Source organism: Scleropages formosus, chromosome 1 (genome assembly GCF_900964775.1).
Source record: "Scleropages formosus chromosome 1, fSclFor1.1, whole genome shotgun sequence".
Classification (NCBI taxonomy): domain Eukaryota; kingdom Metazoa; phylum Chordata; class Actinopteri; order Osteoglossiformes; family Osteoglossidae; genus Scleropages; species Scleropages formosus.
Window position 1 is genome coordinate 42736582 of NC_041806.1, and position 21561 is coordinate 42758142.

The 21561-nt window shown below is 42.6% G+C and overlaps 1 protein-coding gene across 4 annotated transcripts; it reads right to left on the bottom strand.

Moving 5' to 3' along the window:
- Positions 1 to 1015: 1015 nt before the first annotated feature.
- dse (dermatan sulfate epimerase) lies at positions 1016 to 19766 on the bottom strand. Of its 4 annotated transcripts, XM_018743889.1 has the most exons (6): positions 19452 to 19766; positions 16630 to 17090; positions 13145 to 13398; positions 7638 to 7877; positions 3786 to 3993; positions 1016 to 3581 (listed from the first exon to the last, which is right to left on the bottom strand). In XM_018743889.1, exons 2-6 carry the CDS (start codon positions 17049 to 17051, stop codon positions 1844 to 1846), a joined length of 2862 nt encoding a protein of 953 aa, XP_018599405.1. In that variant the 5' UTR covers positions 17052 to 17090; positions 19452 to 19766; the 3' UTR covers positions 1016 to 1843. The 4 variants fall into 4 exon arrangements, with proteins under 4 accessions (XP_018599405.1, XP_018599406.1, XP_029111101.1 ...); XM_018743890.1 differs by lacking the exon at positions 19452 to 19766 and having other exon boundaries at positions 16630 to 17650; XM_029255268.1 differs by lacking the exon at positions 19452 to 19766 and having other exon boundaries at positions 16634 to 16665.
- Positions 19767 to 21561: the final 1795 nt, after the last annotated feature.

The window sequence follows — 21561 nt, forward strand, 5'->3', positions numbered from 1 at the left end:
TATCTTAAAAAAACTTTCAGCATGACAAAGCATAGAAACACTGTAGCATGCTTTCTATAATGTTAAAATTACTTATTGGAAATAATGCAAAATCTACTTTAATATTTATCATGCTTCAAAACTCATAAGGTATTTTCTTCAACTGCCAGGATGAGAAATGTTGCCATCATGAGGTGATAGTGGAATTGTGGCACTGGAGTTAGGTTGCGCAAATTTTGCTAGTTGGTCATCACTTACAGGGGGGCGCGGTGGGTTGGGCCGCAGTCCTGCTCTCCGGTGGGTCTGGGGTTCGAGTCCTGCTTGGGGTGCCTTGCGGCGGACTGGTGTCCTGTCCTGGGTGTGTACCCCTCCCCCTCTGGCCTTACGCCCTGTGTTACCGGGTAGGCTCCGGTTCCCCGTGACCCCATATGGGACAAGCGGTTCTGAAAATGTGTGTGTGTGTGTCATCACTTACACTTAATAATTGGCCTTCAATAAGTCTACCAGAAAGAGACAAGACTTCTTCGCAAGGAATTTAACATGTAAAAGCTACAGCTTTTGAGAAAAGGAGTCTGTTAAGCAAGTAAAAACTGTAATAATAATGTAAAATGAGGAGGCCTTATTGGCTCTGATGGGCTCTTTCTGCACTGAACATTCCGCTCTGAATCATTTTGTCACTTATGGACTCTCACATTTAAAATATGCTGATTTAGTTGTGCTTTACTGGTAAGGCCATATGTCAAACTCCTGTAAATAGCTGATACAGAAATTAGTCAAACTGCAGAAATTTGGCTTTATAGTGATAAGTGATTGGCTCTATATACCTTGAACTCTTATTTGAATCATATTCAAAACTAAACATATAGCTGACAATAAGGAAGTGAGGAAAGCTTTAAGACTGGTTGGTTTTAAAAGAAAGATGTATAGCTACATTAACTACACTATTTACTGTTTGTATGCAGGACAATTGACTCGATGACTTATTTGATTATTGGGTTTTTGTATAAGGACAGTAAACACAAATGAGCATTGAGGACAGAGCTTTATTGGGGCTTTATGGTAGTCAGACAGATGTGTCAGGAGTTTTACACTGATGATCTCAGCAAGACTGACAGAAGTTTTAAAGATGTTCTGTTGGTGAAAAGGTGTGTTGTTCACAAGAACGAACAATGCCTCTGGCAAACAGTAGGAATGCTTGATAGTGAACACACATGGCATAAGGGAATGAGACCCAGGTTTGGGTAAAATTATGGATATGTTGTATCAATGGGAAATCTGTGGGTTTCAACTTTTTATGCTTTGTGTGGTGGACTATTAGCTCTTCTCCAGTCTTGAGAGATAATGTGACATCCTACAAGAAAACCACTTACTGATTTGCATAATCTTTTGTCTTTGTTAATGATGAATGGCATATTTCACAACATTAAAAAAGATCAAGAAACAATTAAGAGATACATATCTCTGCTTGCATTTTTAATAACAAAGAGTAGAAAATTTCACCTCAAAAATATAATTTTTAACATATTTACATTTCTGGTATTTTCAGTACAACTCAACACTGTGCATAGTTCTTCAAGAAACTGAACTCTAGTGGCCAGGCTTCAAGATCTTCAGTAAGAGGCAGAAAGTTCAACCACATGACAAGATTTATATAGACTCCATTCTAAAGCTCCACAGAAGCTTATTATCTCAGAGGTTGGTTGGCTAATCATGGTATTCTATCAATTCCTATTTGGAATTAACTTGTTTCTGGTCACCTGTTAGGTAGGGTTGGCTCAGACTGAGGTTCAACAGTTTCACCCAATGAAAACAACAACATTTCAGTAGGCCTGCTAGCTGATGTTCCACGGATGCGGTGATGATGTCAGCACTGTGCCCGTGAACAAGAGGAGTACAAGCAGAGCAGGATGAAGCTGTCAATGAGAAGGATGCAGTAAAAACACCTCTGCGTGTGCAGACTTTGTGCCTTCTGAAAGCGTGTCAACAGTAAAGCCAACAACATGAAGAAAGTGCCAATGTTTAAAATTAGGAAAAGCCTAATGTAAGATGTTGAGCTCGACAAATCCTCACTTTTGGCTGTGGCCACCATATGAACCTCATTATATTTCCGTCCTTTAATAAAGCCTGCTTTCCTGCTTTTGCCAGTGTCCCCATAATCAATGAAAGCCCTTGAGTCATCATTTCTTTCTTCCGAGTTGTCATTCACCTGTTTCACAGCCCTTTGCCTCTCCTTCTTCTCGCTCACTTCAATTTGCCCAAAGATGTCTGGCAGAGTGTCAGACAGTTTATCATTTCCCTTCTTGGAGCTCTTGTTCTTCCCCTGCTTCTTTGATGATGGGATTATCTTCCCAATGACTTCTTCCGTCTTCTTTTTGTCAGAAAACCGCAGAAGACGTTCAGCTGTCTTGCGAAAACTGTCAGTATTAAGGACTCGTGCCAGTATGTGTCTCTCAAGCTGCTGAAAGACAGGCTTGACGTGTTGGAGGTGGTCTTCCACCAAGTTGGTGTACTCGTCTACCTCATCAGGGGGGCTGTCCTTCAACTCTGCTGACTTCTCAAAGACAATCTTCTTGTTGTCTTGAAGAACCATGGCAAAGAGAGGCTTGCTTGTGACCTCTCCAGTGAGCAGATAGATGGTGTAAGTGTGCTCACTGGTGGCCAAATAGATGTCCACACGCTGGGCATCACCACGCAAGCTGAAGCTCTGAACATCAACACCTGGCCCAAAGAAAAGAAAGGCCTCTCGGGTGTTTGATCGTTTGAGAGGCAGAGTCACATTCACATAGTTAGAACCATTATAGGGGTAACCACGAGGGTAGCTTTGGTAGCTCAAAACTCCTTTCTCACTGTAGCCCGTTTCATCCATCCAGAACATTTTGTACACTTCATCCCTGTGCCTAATAAAAGCACCATGCACACCGTCTTTCTGGGTTTCCTCAAAAGGCTGGTCAGTGTTGTGAAAGAAGGAGCTCACAAACTTCACCGGACTATCCTTCTCCAAAGAGATCTGGTCCACTAAGATCAACAGCTGAGGAGTGAGTAGAAGCAGATTTCTCTGGAAGCTCCTTATCTTCAAGTCAGGATTGTAAGCAGCCCTTCCTTCACCCCGAATGAACACCATGCCCTGTCTCTCCAGAGCTGCCACCACTTTCCCATGGGAGTCAGCAGCTAGGCCATGTTTGTACTTCAACCACTTTGAGTTGCAGGCCTCAGTCACCTGTCCTTCCCATGATGCAAAACAGCTCTCAGAGACTGCTGGGGCAAACATAACCACATTGTTGAAGAAAGTGTATTTTGGTCCATAGAGAGCCTCCGTGATGAAGGGCACTCCATTGGGTGCAAAAGTGAAAGAGTTCTGGTCGGGATGCTCATGCCCAGCATTAAAGTTGCGCCATCCTTTAATCCAGTCTGTGTACTTGTTCATATGCACTATGTCATATATTGCACGTCCTCCCAGTTTCCCTGACTTGAACGAGAGGAACGTCTTGTTGACCCCAGCTGGTAGTCCACCTCCATAGGTGACAACCCCCCAGTCTTCAAAGTAATGCAGCCTGGATGTACCAAAATCTGGTGGAGGCGTAGAGGTCAGGTTAGGGTTATACCTGCACAAAGAGAAAAATACAAATATAAACATTAGCAACAGCTTCATTTGTTCATGGACATGATAGTTCTGCAGCAGAGCAGAGATCAACATTATTTAAATGGAGTTAAAGTAAAACAACTCATGTCGAAATCAGGCTTCAGAATTCAATATTTTCCATTCCAGCTCGGTTACGTTGAGTGTGGACAGGAGATTGGACTCTTACCAGAGGAACTCCGTGTGCAGTGTGCACCACCTTTGGCCTTTTCCTGCCTGCCCTGGGCCCTCCACCACCCGGCTGCGACGGATAATGTCTGCCAGCCAGTTCCCACTTCCGTTACGCATAACGTAATGGTCCAGGAACACCAGCTGGCTCTCTGGACCATAGAACCAGTTGTAGTTGGAGTCAGCAATGGCCACACTCCTCTGGAATCCTGAGCCAGGATAACAAAACATATTGGAACTCAGGACTGATTTTAAGAGGTATTTTCATAAAAAAATTGACATTTTCTGTCAACATGAGCAATAAAGCTGATCTTGTGGAGGCATCAGATTAAAAACATATTTTGCATATTGTTACATTTTCTTAACAACCTAAAATCTGTAAAACTACAAATTACAGTATTTTACAGGGAAAAAACTACGTTATATGTGTACTACAGAAAATGTACGGTGCAATACGGTGGGACAAAATCTATGACAATAAATTTCCTAAATAAATATTAAAACAATATAAATGACTACAATTTATAAAACAACAGGCTACTGCCTGTTTTTCAAATCATATTACAGAAAGCAAATTCAAATCTACTTTGTAATACACTGACTTGCAGACATTTGCTACAGAATGGCTTACAATAAAAAAGACATTCTTTGTGTGTGAGTCAACAGTTCTCTTAGTCTGGGGCTAAACAAATTCTAAGATTCTAACTTGTCTGAGGTTCACGGTAATTCTGCTCATTCTGAGGATCTGAGGAAAACAATGGCAGCTTGGCATGAAAGGCACTTTCAACCTAGCAACCAGCTGTAAATATTTAACCACAATAAATCATGTCTGACCTGGGATCAACAAAACTATTTATTAAAATAAGCGCAAATAGAATAGTCCCTGTGCGAGTACTTTACTCAGGACAGGCATGCCTTATTGGAATTTTGGCTGTTTTTGCAAAGGCTGTTAAAGCACGTGATCCAAATGGAAAAAATAAGACATCACAAACATTGTTTTTTTCAGTCCGATACATACGGAACACAAAAATATACGAATTTAAAGTAACCCAAGGATTAGGACCTACAATTGCGTTCAGAACATCTTCAGCCCTCGGGCCACTGAACTGAACTGTGTAATGGGACACTGGATTACTGGTTCATCAAAGAGGAAAGCATCCTGCTTCATGGATGAAAGAGGAGAACATCTCTGCACTCTACACACCACAACTTCCCACAATGGTTCAGTGATCTTTAAGTCCAAGGGTTGTTGAGGCTGTTTAAGGCATTTTCACTTCATTCTGGTGCTCATGAAGCTACCCTTGGATCCCATTACCTGTATGTTTGACGAGACTGCAATGAGGGAGCGCTTGGTCAATTAAAATATCTTCATATTTCTTGCCAGAGTACAATTATGTGGGGCAATCATGGGACCCAGTAAGTCTTAAAAGACTGCTTAAACTCCCTAAAAACATTCGCCACCGTATTTAATACTGGGCATCAGACATGGGTTGAAGGAGTTCTTTCACTTAAAATGTAAACCCATTCAGATGCAGTCAAAAAAGTATAAATGAGACCACAGTAACTTTTGTCTCTCCTCAGGGCTGCATTTTTTTTGTGTGTGTTAGTACCACACACACACACACACACACACACACACACACACACACACATTTTCAGAACCGCTTGTCCCAGACGGGGTCACGGGGAACCGGAGCCTACCCGGCAACACAGGGCGTAAGGCCAGAGGGGGAGGGGACACACCTAGGACGGGACGCCAGTCCGTCGCAAGGCACCCCAAGCGGGACTCGAACCCCAGACCCACTGGAGAGCAGGACCTGATCCAACCCACTGCGCCACCGCGCCCCCTGTGTGTTAGTACCATTTATGCATTTTTGGACACTGGCCTCAGAAAGGTGTTTTTTAAAACAGTTGTTTTACCATAAAGAGTAGCTTTGCGAAGGTCAAAAAATAAAGTTTTTGTTTCGGCCTGGTTTTCTGAGGTTTTGAATCTTCGAATCCAGTCATTTTCGGCCGAGTTGTTTTGTGGTTTATAACAAATATCTGCAGTGTTCATCTATACCTACTGATGGACTTGACAGCTGCTCCTCTTTTCCAGTGCAGGTTTTCCTTGTCTTACATATGATGTTGTGATTTGTGACACTCTGCAGTCATGCAAGCACACACAGACACACACACTGCTGTGACATGTCTCCAACTATTTTTCCAGGATATAACAGCTTCAGCATTTAGTGTAGAGAAAGGAAGCTGGAACTTTAGAAAGAGGACTGCCAAACCCCCCAGCCCACGAGTGATCATGACCCACACGCCAAGCACGTCTTCGCCTGGAGTTACAGTGAAGCTGCTTTTGGCGGGCTGCCACAGGCTGTCCAGGCCTAACCTGTTGGCCTCCGTCCTACTGTCCTTTTCCTGACCTTAGGAGAACCCACCGAGGGGTACTGGAGAAAACAATCTCACCGCAGCTTCTCCAAGAAAGCAATAACTGCACACATGAGCAGCAAAGGAGCGGTTACTTCCCATTCCAGAGGTTTTGGCACTAAAGTTTTCTCACGCTTAACCCGCTTATTGCACATGTGATACAGATATACAGGGTGACGCAAACAAGCTGCAACATGTTTGGTACATGGTGGTGTTTTTTACACAGAAGGTCTTTGTACTGTGCAAAATTATATTTTATTATTTAAGGCTGTACCACAAGAGACCTAGAGCACAACAGCAATGAATATTCATTAGATCCTCCTGTTTAGAGTAACTCGGTTCAGGTCTAGCTGAAAGACATATGCTTACAAAGAAAAATGTATCTTTAATTACCAGTGCCAGTCAAACCTTGCAAATTCTGCACTCCCAAGACAAATTACATTGTAAACAGTAATTATACTTAAAACTAATTAAGCTTCCATCTGAATCCCTTGAAAAAACTGGAGGTAATCAAATTCACATTGACTTTTGGACATTTTAATTAGAAAGAGAAAATTCTTACATACTGTGCACATTCCACACACACACGCATTTTCAGAACCGCTTGTCCCATATGGGGTCACGGGGAACCGGAGCCTACCCGGTAACACAGGGCGTAAGGCCGGAGGGGGAGGGGACACACCCAGAACGGGACGCCAGTCCGTCGCAAGGCACCCCAAGCGGGACTCGAACCCCAGACCCACCGGAGAGCAGGACTGTGGTCCAACCCACTGCACCACCGCGCCCCTCGTGCACATTCCAGTCAGTGAATAAGAACAACGAGGGTATATTGCTCAGGTGTGATAATATAATATTAAGTATGAGTTTCAGTGAGACACAACACCATTGTACACAGCATTAGTGTAGAGAAAGTCCAAGGATTTTATAGTGGAAAGACATGCGGAGGAAAGATGCAAAACAGTATTAATGGTCGGTCACCGGAGAACACCTGACTCGCTGGTGGTTGTTCGATCAAAACACCAGTGGTCATCATTGCATTTTAATAAATTAGAATACCCAGGAGGGTCGGCAGCCACTGGTACTTGGAACTCCAGAGGTTTGGTTTTTTCTTAATTACTTGGCCTGGCAATTTTTTTGCTGGATGTCAGAATATTAGAAAACTACCTCCTTTGTGTATTTGTATACTTTTTAACTTCTACACTATAACCTTTGTGCAAAGTCATGTTACTTTGTGCAGAAGAACTGTTTACAAAGATAAAGGGAAGAAACCATTAAATAGAATTACACCACAAGAATGTAAAGGTAGAGAGCACCATGGTGATCTGAGGGTCTAGGTGCTATTTGTGTGATGCTTGTGTGTATTGACCATATCTACAGTATGTGGTTGGTCAAAGTGGGTTATATACAGTAACAGTCATCAGAGAGCAAAACTCACCTGGTAAGGTGGTCCTGTACAAGAAGGCAAAGTGTTTCAGGAGCCATGGATGATCAAAATGCCCAATGTCAAAGTGGCGCTGAACCAGGAACAAGTACTGGAAAAGGGATCGTGTTGTATAGGTCCCATAGGCCACACCTTCATACAGTGACCCATCCGTCACGTCCCGCAGGAGGACCAAGGACTTTTCCATGATGGACAGAGCCTGCTTGGTCCACAGGTAGGCTTCTTGAAGATAGCCTTGGATATAGGAGAATACAGCATGTGTTATAAAGCCTTTTCTGTAAGACCAGCAAACAACTCCTACAGCAACTCACAAAAGACACATACACACACAACTTGGAAAGAACGGAACAAAATGTACTCCGCAGGAGGGAGCATTGTGGTTAGAGTCGATGACTTGCAATCAAATGACCACAGGTTGGAATCCTACCGCCTACTGTTGTATCTAGAATCTATGTGTAAATGTAAATTATGAAATGTACTTAGGCATATCCTGTGTTCCATTGCTTTGCAGAAAAGCATCTGCTAAATGAATAAATGTAGTACACACATTGGCTGAAACTGCATTGTCCCATTGACGCCAGTCTGTCGCAAGGCACTGCAACCGGGACTCAAACCCCAGACCCACAAGGGAGCAGGACCCAGCCAAACCAGCTGCGCCACTGCACCACCGCACCCCCCTGTAAATGTAGTAGTCTAAAGCAAAGTACTTACCCTGAATTATTCCAGTAAAAAAATGTTACCAGCTATATTAATGGGTAAATAATTGTAAATAATTCAGCATACAAACTTAATATTGTAACATGCTTTGGTGAAAAGTGTCACACTAACAATAATCTGTCTCTTGCTTGTAAGAAGTGTCAAATGTCTTGTAAATGCAGCAGAAATGTAGCTCTACAATGTAAATTACTTCATGTAAATAACAAAAATATATCTTATAGTTAGCTGACTTTGACAAGCTGGACGTCAGTGTAGTTTTCATAGATCCATTTGCGTGAGTGGGTTTATGATCCCCAGCTGTGACCACATTGCGAGTGTCCATCCCGGGACAGAGGAATATTCTCAGTTCATTGCTGACTAACTGGTTCCCTCTACGGGGGTTCTGCCCAACCAACCTCACCTACCCCACCTACACACAGCCAATACTCTGCTTAGCTTGAGCCATGAAATCAACAAAGTTTACACTGAACACGTTTGGACATCAAACAGAGACCACAGACATGTACCGCAGTAAAACAAGCACAATCTCACCACATGTGCACCCATAATTCCTCCCTGGGAAACCACACAATCTTTTTGCTGTTTAGCTTTATAATGCTGAACTGTTACTTCATTGCACATGCAAATACTTCAATAGGAAATATACGGTAAACATTGCACTCCCAAGAGTCTCTGTCATGACTGTATCTATCTCTTTGTAGAAGGAACATATTTTAAAAACAAAAACACTAGTCTGTTCCAGAAATTATTGTATATCCTTACGCTTTCTGACACAAGCAACAGTTGTAAGTTGTACTACAGTTTCCATCATTAATTTGTTCACTGGCACAGTTACAAAGCAATTTACATTATTTCAACCGCTTCGTACAGCCAGGTATTTTTATTGGAGTTTTTTTTTTTCCCTTTGAGGTACAACAGCAGTAACTGGGGTGGGATTTCAACCAGCAACATTCAGGTTACAAGCACATGCTTTTAATCACCGTGTTTACCTGCTACCCTAACAGCATGGTGGCTCTCTGGAGTAAAAGCCTTGATAGGCCCTGGACTGCTGTTCTATAGACAAGCAAGTCCACACCTGGTCTTCTCTTTCCAGAGTAAGAGAAGTGATAAGATGACAGCACCAAATCAGAAACAAACACTAATAGGGAGATGTTTCTGCTGCACCCCAGACCAGTCTCAACTCCTTCACCTGACCCTCACATCCCCGTAATGAGCCCTTCTGTCCACCCCTTCTGATGTAATGAGACACAATCAGAGCCGCTGCTGCCTTCCAACCTGCAGAACAAGCAAGGACCTAATTATTGTCAGCCTGGATTACGAGATGCTGTCCTGCTGGGGGCTCGAAGGGATTTGCAGTTGGGGATCATAGAAGGCAGCAGGAATCTGGAACCCACCATCAAATGGCACTCCTCTGATCTGAGAAAACCAATTAACACCAAATAGAACTGCGGTTAAGGAACTTGTCTTGGGACCAAAAAGCTGCAAGGTCAAAGCTGGTCTCATGGTTTCCAGAAATAACCCAGCTGTTTATTTTAAATTTGTTTCAATATACATTTTCTAGTTAGAGTGGAATTACAATTATTAAATACTGAGAGTGGTGCAGTGGCCAAGCTGCACAGCTCAGGTAGGATCATTCAGAATGATTGATAAGTGTAAAAAATCTGGAATTTTCCTTGCCCATCTGGACCCCGGGTGAGCTGTGCTTTGTAGATATGACATGGTGTCTTTTTGGTTGCCAGAGCATATAAAATGTTCTGACTATCATGTTTCCATGCCAGAAGAAAGACAGGAGAAGGAGGCTTTGCACGCAACAGGTCTATATGAATCAACCATGGAGTCAGCAGGAGAGGATAAATTCTGGGAAATATAATTTTTTACTCTGGTCATTGGGGCACGGTATTAAATAAATAATATAAAATATATTATATTATATATAATAAAATAAATTCCTTGCTTAATATGAAATCAGAGGCTGCTGTGTCAGGAATGCATTAACCCAAAGACAGCTGGGTTAGGAACACACATTTCTAACCTGAAGATTGCTAATTTGAGTCCCTGGAGGGGCTTTAAACAAGGTGCTTATCCTGACAGTGTGACATTTCCTGCTGCAGTTCCCATAACCATGGTCCTTACCCTGCTTTGTTACAGTAAAGATTACCCAGTATCCAGTGGCTTTGGAGAAAAACATCCGCTAAATGATTAAGTAATAATAGTAGCATTCAGCCGTAGGTGTAAATCTGTAGTTTAACTCTCTCAGCATGTCAATGATATATAAAACAACTCATAATATCATCATCTGGCGTAGACATTGTCAGAGGTTTCCTTTCTAGAGGGTGCTTCTCAAACAACTGCACAACCCCACTGATTAAAATTTAAAAAAGGTGCCTGTCTCAACATATTGGGTTTAATTTCTTGATTCTCTTGACCAACAGTCCATGAACATGGCATTCATCATCCAAAAAGTCTGTGCACACCATCATTACTTTTACCAAATGTGCTGATTACCCAAATGCTGTTTTCATTAACTTCATTGTGTTGCACAGAGCTGAACCGTGTTGTCTATGAGTACACAACTGCATACTGTAATAGAAGAATAAACATTTACGCAAGGGGAAGCAGTGAAACAATTTCTTGAGAATGAAGGGCTGTTCAAAGGTGAAAACAAAGCCTTGGTCTCCACGGATCATCTGCCAAGGAGGCATCTTTCAATCTTTACGAGAACCTACTTGAATTTTTACACAAATAGTTAGACACACTGCACTTTGGCCTCCTGTCGCCTTAGAAAGTTGCACAGTTAGCTTTTAAAGCACATGGAAAATGTCTGTGAGCAAATAATAATTTTAAAGTCAGTTGAAAAAAGAGCTGTTTTTTTGCAGCTTTTCTTCAGGCTAACAGGCCTGGTTTGCAGCTGGAAGGCAAGCAGAGATTTTCCTGTGGTTTACAGAAAACTTCCCAAAACATGAGAGGGGGAGTCCTAATTCATCTGACTCAGCACACATCCACTTACTTAATACCCCATTTGCTGTCATAAAAAGGGACTTAAGGAAACTGCAATATGTGCAGTAATCTCCTTAAGCCCACTATCATTTATTGTCTTTTTTTAGGTTTTTTTTCAGCAGCTGTTCTATTTGTTCTAGAAACAGTTCCCTAGGCCATGCATCATGCTGGGGACACTACAATTTCGGTGTGGTTAAGGTTCGATGATCCTGATCTCTGTCATAGCTCTTCTCAAGAGCTATGGCAGAGATCAGGACAACAACCAGTAGAAGATAATATCCTGCAAAGATGCTGGTGATGGATCGGCTATACTCTGCGAAAGCCAGCTTCAAACACTACAAGAAGAGCCCTCATGTGGAACCCCCAAAGACAAAAGGAAGCGAGGCCGGCCAAAAAACACATGGCGACGCCACCTGGATGCAGAAGCCAAGAGGATGGGCCACACCTGGGGAAAACTGGAAAAACTGGCCCAGGACAGAGATGCCTGGAGAGCCCTTGTTGACGGCCTATGCCCCAAGAGGGGTAGTAGGCATTAGTAGTTAGTAGTAGTAAGGTTCGATGATGTCGAGACTTAGGATTTTATGCTAAATAAATGTTAAAAACTCTGTCGCAGTCTCAAGCAGCAACATGTACACACAAAAATGCCTTTGATTCAGTGCTGCACATCTAACCAAAAAGGGCCAAATAGAGAGCCATTCCGGCTCCAGTGAAACTTCTGAAAGCTGACAACATCTTTGCCAACACAAATGAAACAGACAAGGCCAAACAGATAGGCAGGAGTCAGAGCAGAGCCAATCAAGGCAAACAACAGCACTTGTAAGGGTCTATCTCCTGTGTACAGGGAGTAACTTCAGGAGAAGATCATGAAACTGAGTGGAAAGACACCAACAGTGGAGAAACTGGCGTATCAGTTTAAGAGCAGCTGTGCAGAATAAGTTCAACTCAAGCCAGGAATTTCTGATGCTGTGAGAAAAAGCTCAGACCAAACATACTAGGAGGAACTTTGAATAATGAAAATATAATTCAAGACTTAAAAATTTAAAGGTAGACATGCAGAAATTACAGGACAATGTGCAATAATTATGCATCTGGTCAGCAGAGATGTGTTAGTTAAAATATATTTATAATGAATGTGCAAAGAATGGAAGTTTCAGAAGAATATTCATGTGATGCAATTTTCAATTTTGTTGTGAAATTATAGACAGCTAGGACGGATACTGATTTAGCTGGTTTCGATGAAGGCAGTGCTGCTAGATGGGCTTTTTCAACCTGTCTATAATAGTTTTTAGAAGTATTATTTTACCATCCATGATCTTTAAATAATGATTTTCTTTGTGTAATAATGATGATGATGATTATTATCATTATTATTATTATTATTAGTAGTAGTAGTAGTACTAGTCACTGGACGCAAAGAACCGTATTTACACATATTCCTATCATTACATTTTACGAGATTTCACCTATTTATACAGCAGGGTATTCTACTTGCCTTGCGAAGGACTGGCGTCCCATCCTGGGTGTGTCCCCTCCCCCTCCAGCCTTACGCCCTGTGTTGCCGGGTTAGGCTCCGGTTCCCCGCGACCCCGTATAGGACAAGCGGGTCAGAAAGTGTGTGTGTGTGTGTGTGTGGTATTCTACTTTCTGTAGAGTGCTGTGGGGTTTAAACAAACATCTTCACGTTTCAACCTCATGTTAATTCAAATCACAGTGACAGTCTCAAACACTGACAATATAGAAAAATAATGTCAAAGGAAAGCCACAAATTGGCATCTTGCCAGACTCACCCTGGTTCATGAACACCAGGCTGCCGGTTAGAAGAGCCACACAGTTGGTTGGCTGGTGGTTGTGCAGGTACTGGAAGCCCCAGCCGCGGCTGTAGGACTTCTCATACATGTAGCGCGACGCGTTGCCGATCACCTGCAGGAAGCGCTCCTGCTGGGTTTTGCTCAGGTACTCATGCAGGAAGTCGTAGGCTGTGGCAAAGCCCACCAGGGAGTGAGCCAGGGGCACCTCGTCCCAGGGGGCATCTTTCACCAGCCTGCAGACAAAGAAAAGGAAACCAATGCTGAAGAACATGGTAAAGCCAGCAAGTGACCAGGCACCTGATCTACAGCCAGAAAAAGCATCTCACTATATCTCAGCACGGACAGAGACTGGAGATTGTATTAAGGGTTTGTAGACAGACACAGGACAGGCTTGTGGTTCATGATTAAGATTTGGACAAAAGTTGAGGTTCATGACATATTGCACGAACAGTGGAGACTGTGTTTAAAGCCAACTGGTTTAGAGGTTTCTTGATTAACCTCTGGCAGATAAGATGCATAACAGCACGACTGGTCAAAATATTTTCTGTGAAGACAATGAGCACAAAGCAGCTGCACAAATATTTACTTTAAACTTCACTCAGCATTCAGAAAACTTTTTTGCAAATAAGATACAAGAACAGAGATGTCCTTACATTTGAAGTACATTTTTAGTTGTGTAAAGTTCCTTAAAATGGTTCCACTTATACTTGCACAAATGCCAGGAAGACGTACTTGGACTTGTAATGAGTTCACATATTTTTATACACAAAAATGCATATGTATGCAGGAGTATTTTCAGCAGCTTGATGTACAGTGTGTACTGTGTTCTTTATTTACCCCCTGAAACATTTATATGCCCAAATATTTTAATTCCTTCCCCTTACCAAATAAAAACCTCAGAATTTAAAAGTATGTTTTTTTCTTGTTAAAAATGCTGCAGCAGATTTTTAGGGACAGAAATAGCCAACATGAAAGCCATTACATATTAATTTTACATTTAGGTCAATGCCTTACATCCTAGTACAGGAGTCATCAGTCTGAAACATTCAACTTCACACAAGGTCTTTAACGCAGTCTGCAAGTTTATTTATCCTCAACTCTTCTCCTCAGAAGTTTCAGCTTCACAATCATCTAGCAATAACAAAGTGCCCCAACTTTAACAAAGACTATTTAACTTGAACCTAAAGTTTTTTTTCTCCATCTGTTTAAATGATGAATACACATTTACATTTATCCATTTAGCAGACACTTTTCTCCAAAGCGACGTACATCTCATAGAAAATACAGTTTGTCCATTACATTAGGAGAAAGAAACATAGCTGCAGATGTGTGACTCTTAAGTACAGTTAGTTTGTTTCCTTCACCATATGCACTGGCATTCATCACACAAGTAAATGTGAATATGCTGTATAAGACGAAAATTATTGTTTTCTATTCATATGAAGAAAATACTGACATCAGGAATTGTTCCAAAACCCCAGTCCTGTAAAAGTGTTCTGAAGCGGGTGAAAAATCACATAATGTTTTTTACAGTCCAATATTTGCCGAATTACACTGTCTTGTATCGCTCCGTTTTTATGGATCAGCATTTAGAAAAAGTAGACTGAACACGGGCGCCGGAGAGCCTGTATTTCCACATGGGAATATGGTTCCTGTCCACAAACTGGCAGACATATAATTGAAGGTCACATCCACCACAGCTGACTGACTTCAGAACCACTTTTAAGGCCCACAATGAAGTTCTTCAACCATAATAAGAGCATTCATGAGAGAGTCCCACTCGTACATGTTGTTAAAACACATGTTTCTTGGGCACACCATTTGTCAAGAGAGGTTCAGGATGGTTTCACTGAAGCCTTAAAGAGAAGATGAGTGCTGATGAGGTGCAAAAGCAGAAGCTTATCTTCACTAAAGCACAACTTCCCAGAACATAGGCGTGCTGTTCTGCTTTGTCTCTCCATCAGAACAGGCAGAGACCTGTGCATCACTTACGTTGTCTTGTGGTTCACAGTGGGGTTTAAGAACCATCCCAGAATGTCAACAACTGCCTATGACTGATGAAGTCTCTATGAGGGAGCAACAAATATCTTTCAAAAAAAAAGATGGGGCAGGTAGAGTTTACTGTAATAATAACATCAACCTTCCTTTTCTCTGATCTGTAACTTACACTGTTGGCACACCCGTTTGGGTTAGCTGGAGATTTACTGGCAGCCAAGCAGCAAATAAACCACATCTAAAAAAAGGAAGTGTGCTGACAACATCGAAATGCTTCACAAGACAAAACAATATTTGTAACGCAGAATGAATTGGGTGCATTCATGTTCCACCTGTCTTAGAGACTCATTTTGCAAAAAAAGTGCAAAGCATTTTTGATTTTGCTTTTTTTAATTGGCAGCAAATGCTTAAAAGCTCACTATCGTCCTTAAGCTGTCCCCTGTCATTCCAATCCAGAGCACACAGCTCACATCTGAACATTTAATTTCCTGCTAAAAAAGGACCCGGCTCAACAAATGCTAAACATATTTCCTGGATCAAACAGTTTTGTTTTCTCAACCACAACCTGTGAGGACAGATCTTCCAAATTTATTCAGATTTCCTTTGTAAGAAACAGAAATAACATTGTTCCTAGAAATGAATCCATACTTAGCCTTGTTGATACTGGCTGAGGGAAACTGGAGAAACTATTATTATTTAGACATTAAAAATGTGGAATTATGTAATGTAATAAATAAAAATATTTAAGTCATTTGTGACAAATCAAGTAAGATAATAAGTAAAGGGTGAACAGGGTTGAGAGTTCACAGTCGTGGGAAAAGCTTAAATTGATTTTTTTATTAATATTATGAATCACCTTCACTTAGCTGATACCTTTGTCTAAGACAAATTACAACGTATGGTCTGTATACTAATCTGCTAACAATTACTTCCCCATTTGTGCAGCTGGGTGTTTTTTGCAGTGGAACAATTCAAGGTAAGTACCTTGATCAAGGGTTCTACAGCAGGATCTTTGAATGCAAGGCAACACCTCTAACTGTTCCACTAACTGGTGCCTCCATATATAAGAAACTTTGGAATGTCACTTAAAAACAGTGATTTCACATATTGACAAATCCCAAGCACCACTGTAAAAAGGATTTTTACACACACACACACACACACACACACACATTTTCAGAACCGCTTGTCCTATTCGGGGTCGCGGGGAGCCGGAGCCTAACCCGGCAACACAGGGCGTAAGGCTGGAGGGGGAGGGGACACACCCAGGACGGGATGCCAGTCCATTGTAAGGCACCCCAAGCGGGACTCGAACCCCAGACCCACCGGAGAGCAAGACCCGGTCCAACCCACTGCGCCACCGCGCCCCCTTAAAAAGGATTTACATACTGTATACTTTTTTTTAATAATCATGGTGTTAACACTATGCAATGTCACGAAGGTAGAATGAAGGAAGGTAGAAAGTATACCAACTAGGCTGAGCAGCCATCCTCTCCATGTATTCCCTGGCCAGGTCCAGGGCCCCAGCACGATGCGGGTACAGCAGACAGAAGAGTGACAGCAGACCCAGGTTGTTCCCGTACACCTCGTTCCAGCGGGCACTGAATTCAGCTGGGCTCCACGGCGGTAAGTATTCCTCAGGGTGCTCCAGCATGGTGTCGCCTGCCTCACGGATACGTGCAGCCAGCAGCCGGTGTGTCCCTGCTGCTGCCCGCTGCAGCTCTTCTACTGTTCCCCGGCTAAAGTAGAGCATGGGGTGCCCCTCGTAGTTACCCCCGACGAAGGGGATCCCTCCGCTGGGGTCTACTCCTGCCAACGTGGTGGCCATGGCCAAGGCCCAGAGCAGGCTTATGAAGAACACGGTGGGGGCCCCGCGGGTGTAGGTCCTCATCTTGACATTAGAGGGCCCGCCACTGCATGTCCCAGGGATCTGACAACAAAGCAATGAGAGGAGAGACAGAGACACCACTACGGAAACCGTCCATGTTGTTTTGCCTCATTTTCACGCGGCGGTCACACATGCTCGCAATAATTGGGCTCAGCTGTATGCGGGATTGCTTGGATGTTAGTCAGTTCCAGAAAAAAACACACAACATTTGCTATGACGTGTGACCTTACCTTCCCAGTCCAGCAAACACAGCTTTCAAATGCACTTGAGGCAAAACTCAAGAAGTGCCACATGGATCTTGTTTCCACACAGAAACAGGCAGCAAGTCCAGAGTCAGCAAGACCAAGTCTTTGTTCATATGGTGTACTTTGCTGTTGTCTGCAAGAGAACCTGTCTCCCTTGGCCCCCCTCCTTGGGCCACTCATTTTCTAACACCAGTAAAATGTCAACAAGGGCAAATGTGCCAATGATTTAATATAAACACCAACATGTATAAAAATGAAATATTATAATCTGGAGAATCATAGGAAAAACAGGGATTTTTCAATGTTTTGAAAATAAGGAATAACTGTGAATGAAAAAGTAGGTTCTGAAGTCATCCAACTGTGGTAGATGTTACTTTTAGAACATAAAGTATAAAAAATAAATATCTATTCATGTAGTTGATGCTTCTCTGAGCATTTCACTGTTGCAGTGAGTAATTATTTACCTGTGTTTACAAGTCAGTCTTTTACTGTGTCTGTTCAGGATAAGCAAGGTGGCAGCTCTTAAATCTGCTAACCTGCTTGGTTTAACCAATGCAATAATGATTTTGTGATTCTATATCGATTTTGTGGTAAACCTAAGAGACACAAGGGCTTTTCTTTCAATCGGCAATATGTACGCTGTGTGTATAAATATCCACTTTCAGAACCGCTTGTCCCATACGGGGTCGCGGGGGAACCGGAGCCTACCTGGCAACACAGGGCGTAAGGCCGGAGACACACCCAGGACGGGACGCCAGTCTGTCGCAAGGCACCCCAAGCGGGACTTGAACCCCAGACCCACCGGAGAGCAGGACTATAGTCCAACCCACTGCGCCACCATGCCCCCCTTCTGTATAAATATATTTCTATATATTTCTAAAGCTTTCATAAAGCCACCTTTCTTCATGTTTGGTCTCGTGGAGTTTTCGATCTGACATTAAACTCCTTCCAGCTGTCAGATTTCAGGGGATAGGGTACATAATGAAATAGATCTGTGTTTGGAGGCTGGAGCTCGAGTTTGCGCCGAGAAAGGCTCCCTAAGTACACATATGTGCGGTAAGGATTCAGCCAGGCTGTTAAAGAAAGCAGATGGCTGAGCTCCCTGCTGTCCTGCTGGCTTCAGCTGACCTTTTGCTCTTTTGTATCTACCTACAGATGAGAGCGCGGCAAAAAAAAAAAAAGAAAAATGTGGAGCCTTATTTTCTTCTTCCTGGGTTTCCTCAGCTCTAAAACAACAATCCACACTTTCTCATCTCTCCTGGTTAAAGACAATTAACTACTTCTAAATCAATATTTCTGAAGAACATTCTGTAGAACTGCACGCTGCATTAAAAATATTTTTTAAAAAGCAAGAAAAGTTGAAACCATTTCTTTCTTTTTTTTTGCCCAATCACTGCAGTTCTCTCCAGTTGCCCATTATATTGTCAAGGCGCAAAACTGTACTTGGTGGGAAGGTTCACTGAATAAACCCGCAGCTTTTCATATTTACCCTGAAGCCGCCCCCAGATTTGATCATAATTCCTCTCGAGCTGCAGACGTTCCTGACAGCAGAGGACAACGAAACCCCAGCAGCTCCATCAAACCCCTTAAAGCCAAGTAAGAGCGAAATGACCTGGGGGAAGTGCCTTCTGTGGCAGGGCTCTGACAGGCAACCCCCTCCCTCAGCCAAAAATATTCAAAATATTTTTCCATACTGTCCAACTGTGGCACACATCCATGTATAATGTAAGACTGCCACTCATGCGGAATCTTTTTAAATGATTCCTCACAAACAAATGATGTGGCTCTTACAGACATAGAGAAAAATGCAGATCTGGTGTGGATTACCATGGTGTACAGAAGAGTAAGTTTCCCCCTCCAGCCTGGGAAGCAACAGCAGAAGCAGCTTTTTGAGGACGTTTTTCCAACATTCCCCAACGCCCACACTGATCAGAGATGAATGTGCAACCATTTTAAAAAATCACACAGGAATAGATGGAAAACCCCAGATGATCGTTCAAAAGGAACGTGCTCGAATGCGGGGTTGTGTTACTCTCCATGCATGGCATGAGGCATGTCTAAACACGAAAAGGAAATGGCAACGGTCCAAGGGTTCCTTAAAAGTTCCTTAAGTGACTTCTGGAGTTGAGCAGAGGTTTGGTGTTCAGCGCTGAGGTACCTTTTCTGTCGAAACGGCGCGGCTGAGGCGAGTTGCTCTCAGGTCATCTCTCAGGCGGAGGAGCCCGAGTCTGTCCGCCGGCGTCACCGCAGCAGCGCGCGCCGCTCCACGCACGAGCGCTTCTTCAAGGCTCGCGGGACTCGCACTCCTCTACCGACCGCCGCCTCTGAGCCCACCTCCGAAACCCCACCTCCGAGCTCCACGGACCACGGCCGATCCCTCAGCGCTGATCTCCACAATGAAGCTCCTGCACCGCCGATCTCCTCCAGCACTGATCTCAGGAGCGGCGCTGAGAGTGGAGGTCTCTCCTTCCACAGCACGTCACCACCTCTGGGGCTCTGCGAGGAGGAGCACATGGAGGGAGGGAGGGAGGTTCCCGGTGCTACCTGCTGATGATGGTGGGCTTTAGGGTACATGGAGTGCATTTATGAGACATTAGTGGGTGAGAGAGATGTCTCAAGACGCTACATTTCCAAGTTGGAGAGAGACAGTTTCATACATACCCCAAGATGCTGCTTAGCAGCTTAAGCTTAGTCAAAAGAGGGATACTGTGGTGTTTTACACCAAGAACAAATCATTGAGAGTTTTGTAAAAGAAAGGTTCCTGCCAGCCTAGGGTGTAAGTTGACAAAAGTTAATTGTCATTGGTTAATTCTTAATTGAAGCGGGAATTGGGAATTTGGAGGTTTTGTGTCAGTAAAACCTCCAAAGAACGGTGTACCTTCCTTTCAGACAGCACAGATACAGCGTCACAAAAATCTTGAGATGTTCTATGGAAAATATGAAAAATCAAGTATGAAAGTATGAAAATCAAGGCATGTTTTGAAGGAAGAGATGGGTGTGGTGGAGCCGTGCTTTCACATCTTAATGGACATTCTGATGGCTGCCAGATTGTTAGTTATCCCACCACCCCCTCTTTCTGCAGTACCCTATGTTTAGTCACATTTGTTGGGGTTAATGACGAAAAATCTGGAACTCACTTCCTGAGAGAGGGTTTCTTTGCACATCATCTCGTTGGGTTGTTGGGAGGAGATGGGGAATGAATGTGAATGGTTTTCTGTTTGTCAGAAAGAATTGCGATGACACTACATACTTGGTAGTCACCTTTATAACTAAAAGGTGTGGTAGAGTGGATAAGGACATGGCTCAGAATGTGTAAGCTACACATTGATAGTTAAAGCTCCGCTCCTCAGCAACAGCAAAACCAGCAACACCACAGCAGTGCTTTGGTCTTCAGTAGTTTCCTTTACGTACAAATAATTCTTCTAGTTTGTCTCCACTTTATCACAACAACATCGCACCAATGCGAGTTGTTTTGGTGTCGCAATAAAAAAGGCTCCAAGACATAACATAGTCATAAGAAGATGTGAAAAAAATGGTCAAATCAAAGTGACGGAAGATTGAAGGATTCTGGTACGACGTATGTTACACCGTTCAGTTCAGCTGTTCAGACACAACTCCCAACATGTTTTAATTATTACTATCAGTTCAAAATGGTTATGAGCATCTCATTCAAGTGAAGCGATCGACATGCTTAAAATGCTGCCATTCCCAAAAGAGGTATACGGAGTAACAAAAAAACCTCAAGTTGTTGGAATTAAAGGATTTAAAGGTATATATCTTTCACGTTTCCATTTTGCATCTTTACAAGATATTTGAAAATAAATTGGCATATAATATGGGCTTTTGGTTTTCTTTGACAAAATTTATAGGCGTATGATCCGTAAACATGCTCTATTAGTTTTAACTGAAAGAGGTGACTACAGTGTTGCAGAACAAGGTGAAATAAAAGCAGACAAAGATCAGGGTTAAAGAATTTTGTTTGTAAACTAGACTATTAAAAGTGAATAAACTGTTTCTTGATATTAAAAAGCAGTTGTAGTTAAGTTGTTAGGAATATACAGTGCTTCTTGAAAGTATGTGAATCATGATTATGATCATTATTCTTGCATTAAATATTAAAATAAACTTATAAGATGAATAAATGGTTATGATTTAGACACCTGATTCTACTTACTTGGTTTAACCACTGCCACTAAGAAATCAAATGCACTCAATATCGTACAACTCAAAAAACACTGAGAATGGTTGTGTATAACAAATTTGTAGAA

What these genes read in the sequence shown, in the direction of transcription:
- dse (XM_018743889.1), bottom strand. Translation starts at nt 17,051, where the DNA reads ATGAGGACCTACACCCGCGGGGCCCCCACCGTGTTCTTCATAAGCCTG. An exon ending in ATGGCTGCTCAGCCTAGTTG is followed by an intron (nt 13,399 to 16,629) that starts GTATACTTTCTA and finishes CTTTGTCTGCAG; the next exon opens with GCTGGTGAAAGATGCCCCCT. An exon ending in CCTGGTGTTCATGAACCAGG is followed by an intron (nt 7,878 to 13,144) that starts GTGAGTCTGGCA and finishes CCTATATCCAAG; the next exon opens with GCTATCTTCAAGAAGCCTAC.